The sequence below is a fragment of the Amaranthus tricolor genome, chromosome 16 (genome assembly GCF_026212465.1).
Source record: "Amaranthus tricolor cultivar Red isolate AtriRed21 chromosome 16, ASM2621246v1, whole genome shotgun sequence".
Lineage (NCBI taxonomy): Eukaryota > Viridiplantae > Streptophyta > Magnoliopsida > Caryophyllales > Amaranthaceae > Amaranthus > Amaranthus tricolor.
The window spans coordinates 11,823,082-11,840,581 of NC_080062.1; the positions used below are offsets into that span (position 1 = coordinate 11,823,082).

General features: G+C 34.5%; 8 protein-coding genes and 2 non-coding genes across 10 annotated transcripts in view; 5 read left to right on the forward strand and 5 right to left on the reverse strand.

The window, feature by feature from the left end:
• Positions 1-582: 582 nt before the first annotated feature.
• TRNAP-UGG (transfer RNA proline (anticodon UGG)) lies at positions 583-656 on the forward strand. Its single transcript has one exon. It is a non-coding gene; the product is annotated as a tRNA-Pro (tRNA).
• Positions 657-844: 188 nt separating this feature from the next.
• Positions 845-918, forward strand: TRNAW-CCA (transfer RNA tryptophan (anticodon CCA)). The gene has a single exon. It is a non-coding gene; the product is annotated as a tRNA-Trp (tRNA).
• Positions 919-2,097: 1,179 nt separating this feature from the next.
• On the forward strand, positions 2,098-2,861 carry LOC130802118 (cytochrome b559 subunit alpha-like). Its single transcript, XM_057666019.1, is given in 2 exon segments — positions 2,098-2,555; positions 2,558-2,861. Coding segments are annotated over 2 exon segments (378 nt in total). The 5' UTR covers positions 2,098-2,306; the 3' UTR covers positions 2,687-2,861.
• A 99-nt stretch (positions 2,862-2,960) lies between these two features.
• Positions 2,961-6,007, reverse strand: LOC130802123 (cytochrome f-like). The gene is made up of 2 exons (XM_057666023.1): positions 5,293-6,007; positions 2,961-4,999 (listed from the first exon to the last, which is right to left on the reverse strand). The coding sequence occupies exons 1-2, from the start codon at positions 5,955-5,957 to the stop codon at positions 4,021-4,023; spliced, it is 1,644 nt and encodes a 547-aa protein (XP_057522006.1). The 5' UTR covers positions 5,958-6,007; the 3' UTR covers positions 2,961-4,020.
• A 232-nt stretch (positions 6,008-6,239) lies between these two features.
• On the reverse strand, positions 6,240-6,794 carry LOC130802546 (photosystem I assembly protein Ycf4-like). Its single transcript, XM_057666557.1, has 2 exons — positions 6,737-6,794; positions 6,240-6,529 (listed from the first exon to the last, which is right to left on the reverse strand). Exons 1-2 carry the CDS (start codon positions 6,792-6,794, stop codon positions 6,240-6,242), a joined length of 348 nt encoding a protein of 115 aa, XP_057522540.1.
• Positions 6,795-6,996: 202 nt separating this feature from the next.
• LOC130802105 (acetyl-coenzyme A carboxylase carboxyl transferase subunit beta, chloroplastic) lies at positions 6,997-9,368 on the reverse strand. The gene has a single exon (XM_057666008.1). It carries the CDS (start codon positions 9,363-9,365, stop codon positions 7,782-7,784), a length of 1,584 nt encoding a protein of 527 aa, XP_057521991.1. The 5' UTR covers positions 9,366-9,368; the 3' UTR covers positions 6,997-7,781.
• LOC130802106 (ribulose bisphosphate carboxylase large chain) lies at positions 9,323-11,635 on the reverse strand. Its single transcript, XM_057666009.1, has one exon. The coding sequence runs from the start codon at positions 11,447-11,449 to the stop codon at positions 10,022-10,024; it is 1,428 nt and encodes a 475-aa protein (XP_057521992.1). The 5' UTR covers positions 11,450-11,635; the 3' UTR covers positions 9,323-10,021.
• Positions 11,636-12,048: 413 nt separating this feature from the next.
• Positions 12,049-14,169, forward strand: LOC130802122 (ATP synthase subunit beta, chloroplastic-like). Its single transcript, XM_057666022.1, has 2 exons — positions 12,049-13,660; positions 13,726-14,169. Exons 1-2 carry the CDS (start codon positions 12,181-12,183, stop codon positions 14,076-14,078), a joined length of 1,833 nt encoding a protein of 610 aa, XP_057522005.1. The 5' UTR covers positions 12,049-12,180; the 3' UTR covers positions 14,079-14,169.
• Positions 14,170-15,537: 1,368 nt separating this feature from the next.
• On the forward strand, positions 15,538-16,898 carry LOC130802547 (NAD(P)H-quinone oxidoreductase subunit K, chloroplastic-like; the record flags this gene model as incomplete). Its single annotated transcript, XM_057666558.1, has 1 exon — positions 15,538-16,898. A coding segment is annotated over exon 1 (663 nt), but the record flags the coding sequence as incomplete, so codon positions are not given.
• A 19-nt stretch (positions 16,899-16,917) lies between these two features.
• Positions 16,918-17,500, reverse strand: part of LOC130802548 (50S ribosomal protein L22, chloroplastic-like) — a 613-nt gene continuing 30 nt past the window's right edge. Inside the window, exon 1 of the mRNA XM_057666559.1 lies at positions 16,918-17,500. This exon is cut by the window's right edge and continues 30 nt beyond it. Within this exon, the coding sequence (XP_057522542.1) occupies positions 16,918-17,500 (583 nt within the window).

Sequence of the window (17,500 nt, forward strand, 5' to 3'; positions counted from 1 at the left end):
GTTAACCCCTTACCCGTCTCAATAACTAGACTCAAAAAAAGGGGAATGTCAACGCATCTGGGAAAAAACGATTGATTTCTATTAATAGACCGGCTAAAGACCCAAACCATAAAGTACTTAGTACCGGTGCCACGGAAAGATATGTTTTGAAATCGCGCATTGAAAATCCTCCTTTTTCATTTCTTTAATATATAAAATAAAAGTAATACATATCTAATCTATAATCCTATGTATAGAGTCAAAGACTACTTGTATTTGTACACGAAATCCCTAAAAAAAAATCTACGTACTTTTACTTTTTTACTTCGAGTCGATAAGATATTTTTTTTAAGAAAAAGAGTAACATGCCCCTTCCTATTGAACTGAGCATTCCCGAAACGAAAAGTCTTTTTTTTTCGTTTACAACAGGTTTTTCATATACATAAATATACAAATCCTTTTTATTATACCTTATATGATAAAAGACCAAAAAGAAGAGGAAATAGCAGTGCAGTTTAATTATGAATTTATATGAGAAATAAGAATGTGGAAAACAAGACAAGGATGTTTTACAATTACACTATAAAAACCAATTGAATTGAAAGGGATGTAGCGCAGCTTGGTAGCGCGTTTGTTTTGGGTACAAAATGTCACGGGTTCAAATCCTGTCATCCCTACCTAATTACTTTTACTTTGAGAAGTAAGTAGGAATTAATTGAAATTTTGATTCAAATTGGACATGCCTAATCTCTCATTTTATTTATTATACTCTATATGATAAATAATGTATGCATGCAAGATGTAGATAGAGTTTTCAGTTATAAAAAAACCCTTTCTTTCCAGTCTTATCTATTTTGATAAGAAAGCGCTCTTAGTTCAGTTCGGTAGAACGTGGGTCTCCAAAACCCGATGTCGTAGGTTCAAATCCTACAGAGCGTGATTCCATTCTTGTTAAGTCAAATTGAATTAGACTGAAATAAATGAACAGTAATCGAATCTAAAATTGACCTCCTCCTTTCTTTAATCCACAGGAGGTCAATCAAAAAAAATTTGTTAATTAATCAAAGATCCAACTGATCACCACGTCTGTATTGTAAATATGCAGTTACAAATAATCCAGCCAAAGTAATAGGAATTAGGCCTAAGACAATTCCAAATAGAAAAACTTCAATCATTTCAATTTGTTTGAAAAAAAAAAAAAAAAGAAAGGTAATATCTATCCATAAATATTAATCTGAATTGCCCATGAATCTCAATAACCAAAAATTCTCAATTGCTGCAGTAAAGAACTAGAAACATGGGCGGAATCCCACAGAAACATTCCTTGAGTTGTTCATTCAATTAATTTCAAATAAGTCGTATCTTGTTTAGACCTATAAATAGAGCGGAGGTTATAGTTAAAGCCGCTAGTAAAAAACCGAAATAACTAGTTAGAGTAGGCATGAAGGAGCTAACTAAAATATGTTCTTTTTATACATATGTGTCTAAAGCATTTACCTAAGTTTCCATTTAGAAAAAAAAAATAAGCAAAAATCGCAATTCAAAGAATAAGTTCAATTGAATATTTTGAATTCATCAACTATTACATTATAGATGTCACTAACAAAAATAAAGTAAGGTCGGTATAAAAAAAACGACACGGCTGATTATCTGTGACATCTACGCATCTCATAATTTTCAATCAACATATTTTTTGCAAAACCTTTGAGTAAACTAATCTAATATTAAAATAATAATAAATATAACTATGGAATTTTCGGAATTTTCTTCAAAAATAAAATGTTATTTGTTTGAATCACTCTAGAATAAAATGAAAAATCATTTCTATTGGGATCAAATCGATTTTTTTTTCGAACGAACAGGTTTTTTATTTTATAATTATAACACAACACTTTTTAGTTTTTATTTTCAATTGAACTTATTAGCCTCAACAATTGGGTTCATCCAGATAAAATAAATAATCTTTTGAATGAAAAGAAAAAGATTATCATCATTCAAAAAAATCTTTCTTTTTTCCAACTCGGTTATTGGAAGAATATGATAATCTTCTTCCGGAATTCAAAAAAAATGAAAACTAGTTCCATATGCACAAAAAAAAACAAAGAAATTCTCTCGTACTTCATTTAAATATTAACTGAAATCGCCTTGCTGTGTCAGAAGAAGGATAGCTATACTGATTCGGTATACTCTAAAGACACCTTTGGTACTATATTGGTAATCCTACAAGATCTTTACGTTTTTACGTAAAGTCAAAAGTAAAAGGAAATTTACTAATTTCATCTTTTACGGATTTGCCTTTGACTGTACAAGAATATGTGGAGCTCAGCATGTCTGGAAGCACAGGAGAACGTTCTTTTGCTGATATTATTACCAGTATTCGATACTGGGTTATTCATAGCATTACTATACCTTCCCTATTCATTGCGGGTTGGTTATTCGTCAGCACAGGTTTAGCTTACGATGTGTTTGGAAGCCCCCGGCCAAACGAATATTTCACAGAGAGCCGACAAGGAATTCCATTAATAACTGGCCGTTTTGACTCTTTGGAACAACTTGATGAATTTAGTAGATCCTTTTAGGAGGCCCAATGACCATAGATCGAACCTATCCAATTTTTACCGTGCGATGGCTGGCTGTTCACGGACTGGCTGTACCTACCGTTTCTTTTTTGGGGTCAATATCCGCAATGCAGTTCATCCAACGATAAACAAAACCGAATCCGAATTATAGAGCTACGACACAATCAAACCCGAACGAACAAAATGTTGAATTGAATCGTACCAGTCTTTATTGGGGGCTATTACTCATTTTTGTACTTGCTGTTTTATTTTCTAATTATTTTTTCAATTAAATAAAAATAAATAAAAAGAAGGAACGAAATATATAGAATAGGAATGCTCTTATCCCATTCGGAAGGACCTCATTTCATAATTATCCATGACTGTTTATGTCTCTAAGCACGACTACTTGATGAAATGTGGAGGGAAGTGGGGTAAATGGCCGATACTACTGGAAGGATTCCTCTTTGGATAATAGGTACTGTAGCTGGTATTGTTGTGATCGGTTTACTAGGTATTTTCTTTTATGGTTCATATTCTGGATTAGGCTCATCGCTGTAGTAATTGCATGAACCGAGGCATAGATATGAAAGTATAAGAACTTAACGGGACCTTCCTTTTCCCCTCGAATTAGACAAACAAAGAAGGGGGAGGTCCCATTAAATTCTTTTTTTTAATTATCATAACTTTTTAGTCAAAATTTTTCGTATAAATGAAAAAAAGAGCCCCCTTTCAATATTTTTGGAAAATTTATTTAGTCATTTCGAACATATATTCCTCCACAGTACTTATTGATCGTTCCTAAATTGTTAGAAAAAAGAAATCATTTGATTTACTGAATGATACAATAGAATCTAGATTTTTCTAGATTAAATAGAATGCAAGAAGTTCCATTTGTTCAATATATTTCCCTCTCACTTTTTCAGTTTGTCCACTCCTTAATACGTGTTACGTGTAATAATAAGAAAAAGAGTTCAATCTCGCGAAAGACTAAAAATTCCGACTAAGACAAAGGGAATCAAGACTCATTAACGTTTCTTTCGACACACGACAAGTATTGTAAAATTCCTTGTCGTGTGTCGAAGACCGGGAAGGCAAAGAATCCTATCTAGAATCATTTGTTCCCCTCATTTTTCTTTTCGTTATATTCCCCGCTTAGTCTAGTATCCAGCCGAATTTGATTCTCAAATAGAAGACTTTTGATACACTTTATGATATTGAAATACCCAAAATATCATATGATAATATCCAAATTTCGATTGGAAAAGGTGAAAAAGTAGAATAGTCGTCTTCGCAATCTTCTATATATTAAAAGTAATAATCTAGTATCAAGTAATTCCAAACTTCTGGTAGATGTAGAAGAAAAGTATAAACAAACAAAAAGAACCTTCTCATAATTTTTTTATTTATTGATCGTCCAATATTGTCAAATAATTGTTAATTTTGTTCTTGTTACAAGTTTGATATTGATAAATCCACGAATCTAGAAATTCATTTCGGACAATTGAACCTTCTCGAACTGTTTCTTTTTAAGAACCAAAAAGATTTGTGCCAAAATAACAGATGCAAAGAAGAACAAAAGACCTTGTACGCGCAGTGGGTCTTGAAGTACTATTTCGGCGTCTCCCTGACCAAATCCACCCACATTAGGATTACTTGTTAATGGTTGATCAAGTTTGATAGATTCACCCTCTGAAACAAGAAGCTCTGGTCCTGGAGGGATAATATCAACCACTTCACGTCCATCCGAGGCATCCGCTATGCTTATTTCGTATCCGCCCTTTTCTTTTCGTACAATTTTCTTTACTATACCTGCTGCTGTGGCATTATAAACTGTATTATTACTCTTGCTTCCGTCAGGATAAATCTGGCCCCTTCCTCTGTTACCACCTACATATATGGGATATTTTAAGAAGTGAACATCTTTCTTAGTGGCAGGATCCGGGGAAAGAATAGGAAAGGTAATTTCACTATATTTTTTCCCAGGAACGGGACCTATTACAAGAATATTTTGTTTATTGGGGCGATAGCTCTGAAAAGAAAGATTGCCTATCTTTTCTTTCATCTCTGGAGAAATACGATTGGGTGGGGCTAATTCAAATCCCTCAGGTAAAATAAGAACAGCCCCCACATTCAACCCCCCCTTTTTGCCGTTAGCAAGAACTTGTTTTAATTGCATATCATAAGGAATTCGAACAACCGCTTCAAATACAGTATCTGGAAGGACCGCTTGTGGAACTTCAATATCCACGGGCTTATTAGCTAAATGGCAATTGGCACATACAATACGTCCAGTTGCTTCTCGTGGATTTTCATAACCTTGCTGTGCGAAAATGGGATATGCATTCGAAATGGAGGATCGAGTTATTATATATAACACGAGCGATATGCAAATGGATCGAGTAATCTGTTCTTTTATCCAAGAAAAGGTATTTATAGTTTGCATGGTCCAATTATTGATTCCGAAAATTTCTACAATAAATTGGGTAGGTTGCTAGTATAGTTCCCTATCCCCGATTCTGTTATTTACTTTAAGTGAAAACTAAATTTACTGAAAGAATAGTTTATTACTGGAATATGGGAGAAACTTCCCGTCTTAGATGGGTATAAATAGAAAGAGGAAGTCAATTTTGTAATGCTGTGATTATGTACAAAGTAACAAACATCGCGTTCGAAATTCGAATTCGATTTATATCCGTATACCCCTTTTTCGTCTTTTCAGTCATTCATTGAATGATAAATCACTACAAGTGATGGGGATACACGATTTAAATAACGGAAAATCCAATATTTCAAGATTGTATCTAGAATAACTGGAAACGTAGAAACAAGACTAGATATAATTTGATCATTATGGGCAAATCCAAAATCTTTGTAGATAGAGCCAATCATTAGTTCCCAACCATGGGGCGAATGAAATCCGATACATAAATCAGTTAATAAAAGAATCGAAAAGGCTTTTATTGTGTCGCTTAAGTTATATAGGAATTCCTGAACCCAAGAGTTAAGAAGAATAAGTTCTTTATTTCCCAGAATAGAATAACCGCTTAGAATAAGGAAACAGATTAAATTTGTCGAGAAGTGCAAAATCATGTGGATACAATCCGCATTGTGCATTTTGATCAATTGAATAGTTTCATTGTGAATTCCTATACGAAGCTTTTGTAGATGTGTTTCCGGGTATTCCTTTATCATTTCGTCCAACAAGTGGAGCTCCTCTAATTCGATGAATTTTTCTAGAAGATTATTTTCTTGAATATCGTTCAAAAAAGTTTCTGATTGCTTAGTATTCCACCAATTAGTAACCCAAGATTCCAGACTTTTTTGAAATGATAAAGAGATCCACCAGGGTAAAAATACTATAGATATAAGATATAGAAAAGGAATAAATATTTTCTTTTTTTCCATTTTATTTTTCATCTATAAATTGTTAATGAACCTGTCGCGTTCGTCGACGTTCTGCGATCTAATATTTTTCTCAAACATGAATTCTATTCCAATGTATCGAATCCATGAATCTCTTCTTTGTTTTTTTGTGATTTGATAGTGCTAATTAGTCCTTGACTCGCGAAAGAATACAGAAATAGAAAAAAGAGTCCACTGAAGAAAAAAAAAGAGTGTTTACGGCTATTGAAATTGCGAAAAGTGAAAGCAAAGCAATTCCTGCCTGTCCATGAATACGTGGCAGAATCGCTTTCTTTTTCAAAATACTTCAATTGGTACACGCAAAAAAGAGGCCAATTCAGCAGCTTTTTGTTCAATTTCTCGTGGAGTCATATTTTCATCAGTACGCGTCAAAGGAATGGCTCCCTGGCCTCTAATTTCCAGATAAAGAACACGACGAGTAGAAATACCCTCTTTAAGTTCTATTCTAATAGATTGGATATCCTTTATAAGATATCGGAAAAGGATGCGACGATTTTTTCTAGGGAATCCCCAACGAAAAATACATACTATTCCTTCTTTTTTATCGAAAAGATCATAACCACTACCTACATTCCACGAAATTGTACACCACAAATAAGAGCTAATAAAGAGGCCCGCGATCCCATAGAAAGACATCACAATTCCTTGTGGAAAAAAAAGAATTTGCTGGGTGGGAAATAAAGATAGCAAATTCCTACCAAGATAGCTGGAAATTCCAACCAATACGAATCCTAATGAACCTAAAAAAAGGATAAAGGCCCAAGAGAAATTACTTATTTTTCGAGATCCCGTTATAAGTTCTATCCATATACGTTCTGAGCGCCAATTCATACTAGATTTGGTTACATTTAATTTGAATTGAAAAATACCTCAAATGAATTGTACTTTCCTTACTCTGTCTTGTTTCCGAGGTAACTCTCATCAACTAGTCCTATTCTGATGTCGGATGTGTTTCACTTTCTATTTAAATATCCTACGTAAATATTTATTTCTATTTTCCTTTTTAGTTAGATCAAAAAAATAACATGTACTCCTATGTCGTCATCTTTCCACATACATTTAAAGTAAGGGTTCTTTCGTTTATGTTCATTCGTTTATGTTCATAAGAAATCGCGTGGTATACCATTCCACTAAATAGATATCTATGTTATGATTCAAGTCTAAGTCTTGAAAAATGAGATTTGAACCCGAAAATCTAAACAATCTTATTTTTTTGAACATAAATAAATAAAGACGCCATTGCAATTGCCGGAAATACTAGGCCTACTAAAGGCACAAAAATAGAGGGAAAGTTCATAGTTATTACCTCGATTTACTATAATTGTATTGTAATTGTACCTGTTTGTTATATTTTTTGTTGTTATTATGTTATTGTTATTATATTAATAAATTAATTAGAATTCTAATTCTATAAAATTAATATAATTAATATAGTATATTAAGAAGTACAAGGAATGTAGAACTACAAAAGAAATTCACTTTCTACATATAATATATGATAATCAACTTTACTTTAGTATTCGTCATCTTTTTTTTCTTTATTTTGCTTCTACTACAAGAAAATACACGATTTCTTATAAATTCAATTTACAAAGGATTCGTTATAGTTTGATCCAAGGGGTATTGTTAATAAAGATTCACAAAAAATATTGAAAGATCTAAAAAAGCTATTTTTGAAGTCTTTGTTTTTTTATTCAAAAATTAGGATATCGCCAACGAAAAAACCCCATCCTTCATTTCTGGTTTTTCCTTTTATTCCGATAGATTCCAATAAAAAAAAATACTTTTTGACACAAATAAAATAATTGACTTTAAACTTTAATCCGCGACTTTATTTTGATTCAAAGGAAAAAAAGCATGCAGTTGAAATAACTCACTTAGAACGCCTTTTAAAAGATTACGTGGTACGATTGGATCAAATAAACCTTTATGGAATAAAAATTCGGCTGCTTGTGAACCTTCAGGTACTGTCTTATTCAATGTTTGTTCAATTACTCTTTTACCCGCAAATGCAATGTAGGCATTAGGTTCGGCAATAATAATATCCCCCAACATGCCAAAACTGGCTGTCACCCCACCAGTAGTAGGCGATGTAAGGATTGACACATAGAATAACTTTTTATTTGATTGATAATCATATAAAACAGACGATATTTTCGCCATTTGCATTAAGCTCAAGCTTCCTTCTTGCATGCGTGCCCCCCCGGAAGCACATACTATAATAAGGGGTAGGGTTTTATTGGCAGCATATTCAATCAATCGGGTGATTTTTTCCCCTACTACAGATCCCATACTACCTCCCATAAACTCAAAATCCATAACCCCAATTGCTATAGAAATACCATTTATTTGACCTATACCTGTTTGAACAGCTTCAGTTAAACCTGTCTTTGTTTGATAAGAATCAATACGATCTTTATAAGCTTCCTCCTCTGAATGAAATTCAATAGGATCCATAGAGACCATATCTTCATCCATAGGATTCCAAGTACCCGGATCAATCAGAAGTTCGATTCTATCTGAACTATTAATTTTCAAATGATATCCACATTGTTCACAAATACCCATTTTTGACTTAAGCAATTTCTTATAATTTAATGCATAACAATTTTCACATTGAACCCACAAATGTTTATATTTTTGAGTTACATCAAGATTATTAGAACTTTCTATTCTAGGTAAATTACTATCATTTGTGCTCGTTCTTTTACTGAAATTTTCACTCCTATTTCCACTTTCATTAAAAATGTAATTCAAAATGTAACTGTCACTGGAATTGTCACTACCACTTAGGATGGAACTCCCAATACTGATTTGAGAATGAAGATAACTGTCAATGCAATTATTAATGTGATTATTCCAACTATCTTTAGTATAATATCCGGAACGATCGTTATAAGTATCGTCACTCTTAGATTTCGAGTTCAGATAACTTGAAGTCCAATACTTCGAAAAAGAACTTTGTAGTTCACTCAGAAAAGAATGATCGTTATCAATCTCAAAAATTTGATTTTCAATATCAAAATATATGGAATAACTGTCCCCCCTACTATCTATAAGTAAAAAAGTATCATCAGAGATGAAATTCGGAATGTCCCTGACACGAAAGAAATTATCAATATTACTGCTGTAACTAGAATTGTCACCATTTCTCCAACTATGAATGCTTTTTTCTGTATCATTTAGACTCGGATCTTCCTTTCTACTGGTATTTTCAATAGGACCAAGACTGTCCATTGATTTACTTAATCCACACTTATGTTCGAACCCTTTCTTAGACAACATCGAATTGAACCACCATTTTTTCATAGAGCTTTCTTGCCCCCTATTCGCATGAAAATAAAATAGATGAATAGTCATTCGATGAAAATCAATTTGAACATTTCTTGTCAGAATAAGCATCTAGATCCAATCACGCAGATTATTAACGAAAAATGAGTAAGTATTCTTAAGTATATTCTATTGAAAGAAGTAATTCTTTCTTGTACAAATCCGTGATATAACTTCGTTGTATATGAATATGATAGAACTTTTTTCTTTATCTTTAAAATTCGAAAAAATTCTAAAGAAAAAGAAAAAAGGCAGAATTTCCAAGGTCAGGTCAAATTTATATAAAAAAAATAAAGAATATATCTTCTATTTTATGAAATGAAGAATTTTTTTTTCGTCGAATCCCGTCTAATATAAGACCGAATAAGTTTCTATTCTAATACGGAACGAAAAGGACAATATACAAGATAGGTAGAAGGAGTTCGTATACTTGACTTAATATCCACAGTCATAGGCCGAACCCACGGAATATGTATAAGAATCTACCAATTCTACCAATCCTAGGGATCCGTAGGATTAATTGTGGATCCAAGACAATAATAGAAAGTTTGAGTTGTTTAGTATTCAATTTTGAATTGAAGATCTTGCTTGTATATAAAAAGAAGTTTCTATAAATAGAGAGATACAAGATATATACAAAAATTGTATTCGGCTCAATCCTTTTTAGTAAAAGATTGGGCCGAGTTTAATTACAATTCAATTAAGAGACCGAACATTAATGACTTAGACTAAATTGTATCCATTGCCGGGAATTCAAATTTGATTTCCTTCCATACTTCACAAGCAGCAGCTAGTTCAGGACTCCATTTAGCAGCTTCACGAATAATTGTATTACCCTCGCGAGCAAGGTCACGTCCCTCATTACGAGCTTGTACACATGCTTCTAGAGCTACTCGATTCGCTACAGCACCCGGTGCATTCCCCCAAGGGTGTCCTAAAGTTCCTCCACCAAACTGTAGTACAGAATCATCCCCGAAGATTTCGGTTAGAGCAGGCATATGCCAAACGTGAATACCTCCTGAAGCAACAGGAAGAACACCAGGTGTGGAAACCCAAGATTGAGTGAAAAAGATACCGCGACTTCTGTCTTTTTCAGTATAATCATCACGTAGTAAATCAACAAAGCCTAAAGTAATATCTCTTTCCCCTTCAAGCTTACCTACTACGGTACCAGAATGAATATGGTCTCCACCAGACAGACGTAACGCTTTAGCTAGTACACGGAAGTGCATACCATGATTCTTCTGTCTATCAATAACTGCGTGCATTGCACGGTGGATGTGAAGAAGTAGACCATTGTCTCGGCAATACTGAGACAAGCTAGTATTTGCAGTGAATCCACCTGTTAAGTAGTCATGCATTACGATTGGAACTCCCAACTCTCTAGCAAATACAGCTCTTTTTATCATTTCTTCGCAAGTACCTGCGGTAGCATTCAAATAATGCCCTTTGATTTCACCTGTTTCGGCTTGTGATTTATAAATAGCTTCGGCACAAAATAGGAAACGGTCTCTCCAACGCATGAACGGCTGGGAATTCACGTTTTCATCATCTTTGGTAAAATCAAGTCCACCACGAAGACATTCATAACATGCTCGACCATAGTTTTTAGCGGATAACCCCAATTTGGGTTTAATAGTGCATCCCAATAGGGGACGACCATACTTGTTCAATTTATCTCTTTCAACCTGGATACCGTGAGGCGGGCCTTGGAAAGTTTTGACATAAGCAACAGGGATTCGCAAATCTTCCAAACGTAGAGCACGCAAAGCTTTGAACCCAAATACGTTACCCACAATGGAAGTAAACATGTTAGTAACAGAACCTTCTTCAAAAAGGTCTAAAGGATACGCTACATAACAAATATATTGATTTTCTTCTCCAGCAACGGGCTCGATGTTGTAGCATCGTCCTTTGTAACGATCAAGACTGGTAAGTCCGTCGGTCCATACACTTGTCCATGTACCAGTAGAAGATTCGGCAGCTACTGCAGCCCCCGCTTCTTCAGGTGGAACTCCAGGTTGAGGAGTTACTCGGAATGCTGCCAAGATATCAGTATCTAGGGTTTCATACTCAGGAGTATAATAAGTCAATCGGTAATCTTTAACACCAGCTTTAAATCCAACACTTGCTTTAGTCTCTGTTTGTGGTGACATAAGTCCCTCCCTACAAATTCAATTTTAAATTTTTTACAACAAAGCAACAAGGTCTACTCGACATAAATTCGGCCTTAAGAAAACCTTTTACAAGAATCTTTCATAAAATTCTCAATTAATATTATCAACTAATCAAAATGGTTCGTTAATAGACCATGTATTTGATTCGCCAAATACATCATTATTGTATACTCTTTCATATATATGGCGCAACCCAACCGTAACAGTTGTTCTTTAGGTTTCTAATTTATTAACCCCTTTGTCCCCATTTAAATGGAACGAATTAAATAATTCGAAATTTACCCTTGACAGGGGTATATGTTGTATATGTATATCCTAGATGTGAAAATATGCGGAATTCCATCATGAAAAGGCTAGACATAAATCTATATACTAAATACGAACTAGGTCCCAGTTCGATAGAAATAATGAATCATAAAAAAAAATAGAGTTTAGAGTTCGGGTTCGATTTCTGTAGATAATATAGAAAGTATTGTCTAGAATGATAGGCAAATAAAAGACTTTCTCAGGATTTTTGGTCATCCATTTATTTGATATTTTGAAAATAGGTGGGTTGAATTTGATTCGTTTGGATGGTACCAACAAAATGGATTGCTAACTCCTATTTCTTATTTAATTAATCGATCAACTTGCTATCGGACATTTTTTTTTTTTGGATTCGATAATTTTCATTTTCGCAAAAAATTTCGACATATTTTAACTATAATATTATGACAATCAATCCTACTACTTCTGGTTCTGGGGTTTCCACGCTTGAAAAAAAAAACCTGGGGCGTATCGCTCAAATTATTGGTCCGGTCCTGGACGTAGCTTTTCCTCCAGGCAAGATGCCCAATATTTACAATGCTCTAGTAGTTAAGGGTCGAGATACTAGTGGTCAACCAATTAATGTGACTTGTGAGGTACAACAGTTATTAGGAAATAATCGAGTTAGGGCTGTAGCTATGAGTGCTACAGATGGTCTAACACGAGGAATGGAAGTTATTGACACAGGAGCTCCTTTAAGCGTTCCAGTCGGCGGCACGACTCTCGGACGAATTTTTAACGTGCTTGGGGAACCTGTTGATAATTTAGGTCCCGTAGACACCAGCACAACATCTCCTATTCATAGATCTGCGCCCGCCTTTACACAGTTAGATACAAAATTGTCTATTTTTGAAACCGGAATTAAAGTGGTAGATCTTTTAGCTCCTTATCGCCGTGGAGGAAAAATAGGACTGTTTGGGGGAGCAGGAGTGGGTAAAACAGTACTCATTATGGAATTGATCAACAACATTGCAAAAGCTCATGGGGGCGTATCCGTATTTGGCGGAGTAGGTGAACGTACTCGTGAAGGAAATGATCTTTACATGGAAATGAAAGAATCCGGAGTTATCAATGAACAAAATATTGCAGAGTCAAAAGTGGCTTTAGTCTATGGTCAAATGAATGAACCGCCGGGGGCACGTATGAGAGTTGGGTTAACTGCCCTAACTATGGCGGAATATTTCCGAGATGTTAATGAGCAAGACGTACTTTTATTTATCGACAATATCTTCCGTTTCGTCCAAGCAGGATCTGAAGTATCTGCCTTATTGGGTAGAATGCCTTCCGCTGTGGGCTATCAACCTACTCTTAGTACCGAAATGGGCTCGTTACAGGAAAGAATTACTTCTACAAAAGAAGGGTCCATAACTTCGATTCAAGCAGTTTATGTACCTGCAGACGATTTGACCGACCCCGCTCCTGCCACGACATTTGCACATTTAGATGCTACTACCGTACTATCAAGAGGATTGGCGGCCAAAGGGATCTATCCAGCGGTGGATCCGTTAGATTCAACGTCAACTATGCTCCAACCTAGGATCGTTGGCGAGGAACATTATGAAACTGCGCAAAGAGTTAAGCAAACCTTACAACGTTACAAAGAACTTCAAGATATTATCGCTATCCTTGGATTGGACGAATTATCTGAAGAAGATCGTTTAACTGTAGCAAGAGCACGAAAAATTGAGCGTTTCTTATCACAACCCTTTTTCGTAGCAGAAGTATTTACAGGCTCTCCAGGAAAATATGTTGGCCTAGCAGAAACAATTAGAGGATTTCAATTAATTCTTTCCGGAGAATTAGATGGTCTTCCCGAACAAGCCTTTTATTTGGTAGGTAACATCGATGAAGCTACCACGAAAGCTATAAACTTAGAAATGGAGAGCAAATTAAAGAAATGACCTTAAATCTTTGTGTACTGACTCCTAATCGAAGTGTTTGGAATTCACAAGTAAAAGCAATCATTTTATCTACTAATAGTGGCCAAATCGGCGTATTAAAAGACCATGCCGCTACTGCGACAGCCGTAGATATAGGTGTTTTAAGAATGTTAGGCCTTGACGACCAATGGTCAACAATGGCTCTGATGGGCGGTTTTGCTAGAATAAGCAATAATCAGATTACTATTTTAGTAAATGATGCTGAGAAGGGTAGTGACATTGATCCACAAGAAGCTCAGGAAACTCTTGAAATAGCAGAAGCTAACTTGAAGAAGGCGGAAGGAAAGAGACAATTAATTGAAGCAAATCTAGCTCTCAGACGAGCTAGGACACGAGTAGAGGCTCGCAATACAATTTCGTAAGCTGTTGGTGCGTCCGAATAATCAAAAGAAGTTCCCTTGTCGGTAGAATCTATATATAGAATGCAACAAAAAAAAAAAAGAAATAGAAAAATTTATTAGATACCCCGAATCGAGGGTATCTAATAAGTTTTACCTACTATTGGATTTGAACCAATGACTCCCGCCGTATGAAAGCAGTACTCTAACCGCTGAGTTAAGTAGGTCTTTTATCATTCCAAAGAGGACTAAATATAACTATCAGATAGATAGATTATAAATCCAATATTGCTTATTAAGCAATATTAATTAAACAGATCAAAGAACTATGATGTTGGATCGTGGAATATTTATCTTGACAAGAAATTATCTACATGCTAAAATAGGGAGCATAAGTACAAGGGCTATAGCTCAGTTGGTAGAGCACCTCGTTTACACGCGCGCCAATGTTTTTCAGGGGAGTCCATCATGCAATCAAAAGAATTAATCTTTTTGATAAATCGATGTCTTACTCTATGACTTTATAGGAAACAAAACAAGAGAACAATAGCCTGACAATAAGTTCTAGTTTGGTCCGATTTAAGTTAAGTGTCCGTTTAGTTACCATTACCAAACAGAACCCATTATTGATTTGAGATATTGATAGGGTAAATACCCAGCCTATTAAATGCTAGGCATAATGAGTATAAGGGCCTCAAAAAATCTCTTTTCGTCCTATGAACTTTAAGGTGTATGAAGTTTCATATTGGATTCGTTAATCCGAACGATAGAGACTCCATTTAATTTTTCAATTGATCTAGGCCAAAGGCAGACCTACGTCAATATAACTCTTCTTTGAAACACTTTGGTAGTGCTTTTGAATCAAAATTCAAATAAATAATGAATCGGAGCACATGGAACCATTTTCTTTCTATCAAGAAAAAATATGGTGGACTAACTGGTATTTATATCAGTTAATGAAAGAGCCCAATGCAAAAAAAAATGCATGTTGGGTCTTTGAAACAGTTCAAATCATTTTGCGAATAATAAGTTTGATCTGTTTTACCGAGAAGGTCTACGGTTCGAGTCCGTATAGCCCTAGTAAATTTATATACTAGCGAATGAATATTAATAATTCATTCCAACCTAATCAACTATAATTGAATGGAATAAATAGATCGAGGAACACCCTATTTAACTGTGATATGATTTGTTTAATAGAATTTAATTTGTATCCAAGCCTCGGTTTGAAAAAGTCTCTTTGCCAACGTTTCATCGGCAAAGAGACTTTTTGTCTTTATATACCTTACCTATCAAAGCGCAAAACAAGTAGTCTTTTCTTTCCTTATACAATCAATAGAAATACTCTGTCGGAATTAGAATTAAATAAACTATACCAACATAATTCCAATTCTAAAATCGAAATTCTTCAACATTCTCTTACACGAGAATTCTCTATTATAAATAATATATAAATAATATAAATAAAAAAAGCGGAAAGAAAGAAAAAAATTCCAAATTGAATTATGATTTTTTTCCGGTTCAATCTTTTCTTTCTTTAGTTATATAAAATCGAGGTGAAAGTGAGAAAGTTTTATTTGTATATATAAGATAAGAACAATAGAATAATTCTATAATATAGAATAAAAATTACAAGTGGAATGGAAAACAAAACAGAAATAAGATTCGAGTCAATCACTCTTGAAACGAAACACATCCCGCAGTAAACAAACGTAACTCGGTTGGTTAGGCGGTTCACTCAAAATAAATTGTTGTTTTAACTAAAAGAGTTAGAGTTATAGATAATTTGAGAATTCCAATTCGAATCAACTAATTCGACATATTTTCCACATTCATAAGGAGTCCGTCTATGTTTCTACTTTATGAATATGATATTTTTTGCGCATTTTTAATAATATCAAGTGTTATTCCTATTTTAGCATTTCTAGTTTCCGGAATTTTAGCTCCGAATAGCAAAGGACCCGAGAAACTTTCGACTTATGAATCAGGTATAGAACCTATGGGGGATGCTTGGTTACAATTTCGAATCCATTATTATATGTTTGCGCTAGTTTTTGTTGTTTTTGATGTTGAAACCGTTTTTCTTTATCCATGGGCAATGAGTTTTGATATATTGGGTGTATCCGTATTTATAGAAGCTTTAATTTTCGTGCTTATCCTAATTGTTGGTTTAGTTTATGCATGGCGAAAGGGAGCATTGGAATGGTCTTAATCCCCGAATATTCCGACAATAAAAAAAAAAAAGAAAAAAAAAATAAGATTGAAACAGTTATGAATTCCATTGAGTTTCCACTACTTGATCGAATAGCCCAAAATTCAGTTATTTCAACTACATCAAATGATCTTTCAAATTGGTCAAGGCTCTCGAGTTTATGGCCGCTTCTCTACGGTACCAGTTGTTGCTTCATTGAATTTGCTTCATTAATAGGCTCGCGATTCGACTTTGATCGTTATGGACTGGTACCCAGATCGAGCCCTAGACAAGCGGATCTAATTTTAACAGCAGGTACCGTAACAATGAAAATGGCACCTTCTTTAGTGAGATTATATGAGCAAATGCCTGAACCAAAATATGTTATTGCTATGGGAGCATGTACAATTACAGGAGGGATGTTCAGTACCGATTCTTATAGTACTGTTCGAGGGGTCGATAAACTAATTCCTGTGGATGTCTATTTGCCGGGCTGCCCCCCTAAACCAGAAGCAGTTATAGATGCTATAACAAAACTTCGTAAAAAAATATCTCGGGAAATCTATGAAGATAGAATTAAGTCTCAACAGAAGAATCGATGTTTTACTATCAATCACAAGTTTCGTGTTGAGCGTAGCATTCATACCGGCATATTACCCCACTATACTTACTTTATAATATACCTAGACGGTAAAACATAGACTTTAATTTAAACTTATCCAGATAACGACCAGAAAAAAGTTCTACTCGCCTACCTAAAGGCATAACACGGAACAAAGTTAATATATCATCTGGAATTAAACTTTCTATATATTTTTCATATCCATCAAAGAAGCTTGTATCTCTTAATACAATAGTTATGTGACAAGTAGGTTTTTTTATCATGAAACTACGTCCGCGAGCTCGCGGTTTTAATTTTTTCATGGTAGTGCCTTTATTAACTTCAGCTTTACTAATAATTAAGTTCGCTTTGTTAAATTTTCTATTGTGACTAGCATTTGCTGCTGCAGAATAAATCAATTTAAAAATAGGATAACATGCTCGATAGGGCATAAGTTCTAATATCATAAGGGTTTCTTCGTAGGAACGCCCACGAATCTGATCAATTACTCTTCTGGCTTTATCAGCAGACATCGATATAGATTGACCTCTAGTAGTTATCTCATCGGGTTTCCCTGATTCGTATTCCTCTTTTAGACGCCACTGGTACAGACGCATGTAATCAAATTCTTCCTTCTTTTTTTTTTTTTTAAAC

Excerpts from the sequence above, each read along its gene's own strand:
- LOC130802123 (XM_057666023.1), bottom strand. The coding sequence starts at position 5,957 with ATGAAAAATAAAATGGAAAAAAAGAAAATATTTATTCCTTTTCTATAT. Across the intron at positions 5,000-5,292 it reads TATTTAAATCGTGTATCCCC|AATCAATAATTGGACCATGC; the intron begins ATCACTTGTAGT and ends AGAAATTTTCGG.
- LOC130802546 (XM_057666557.1), bottom strand. The coding sequence starts at position 6,794 with ATGAATTGGCGCTCAGAACGTATATGGATAGAACTTATAACGGGATCT. Across the intron at positions 6,530-6,736 it reads AACGGGATCTCGAAAAATAA|GTAGTGGTTATGATCTTTTC; the intron begins GTAATTTCTCTT and ends CGTGGAATGTAG.
- LOC130802105 (XM_057666008.1), bottom strand. The coding sequence starts at position 9,365 with ATGCTTATTCTGACAAGAAATGTTCAAATTGATTTTCATCGAATGACT.
- LOC130802106 (XM_057666009.1), bottom strand. The coding sequence starts at position 11,449 with ATGTCACCACAAACAGAGACTAAAGCAAGTGTTGGATTTAAAGCTGGT.
- LOC130802122 (XM_057666022.1), top strand. The coding sequence starts at position 12,181 with ATGACAATCAATCCTACTACTTCTGGTTCTGGGGTTTCCACGCTTGAA. Across the intron at positions 13,661-13,725 it reads TATAAACTTAGAAATGGAGA|AAGTAAAAGCAATCATTTTA; the intron begins GCAAATTAAAGA and ends TTTGGAATTCAC.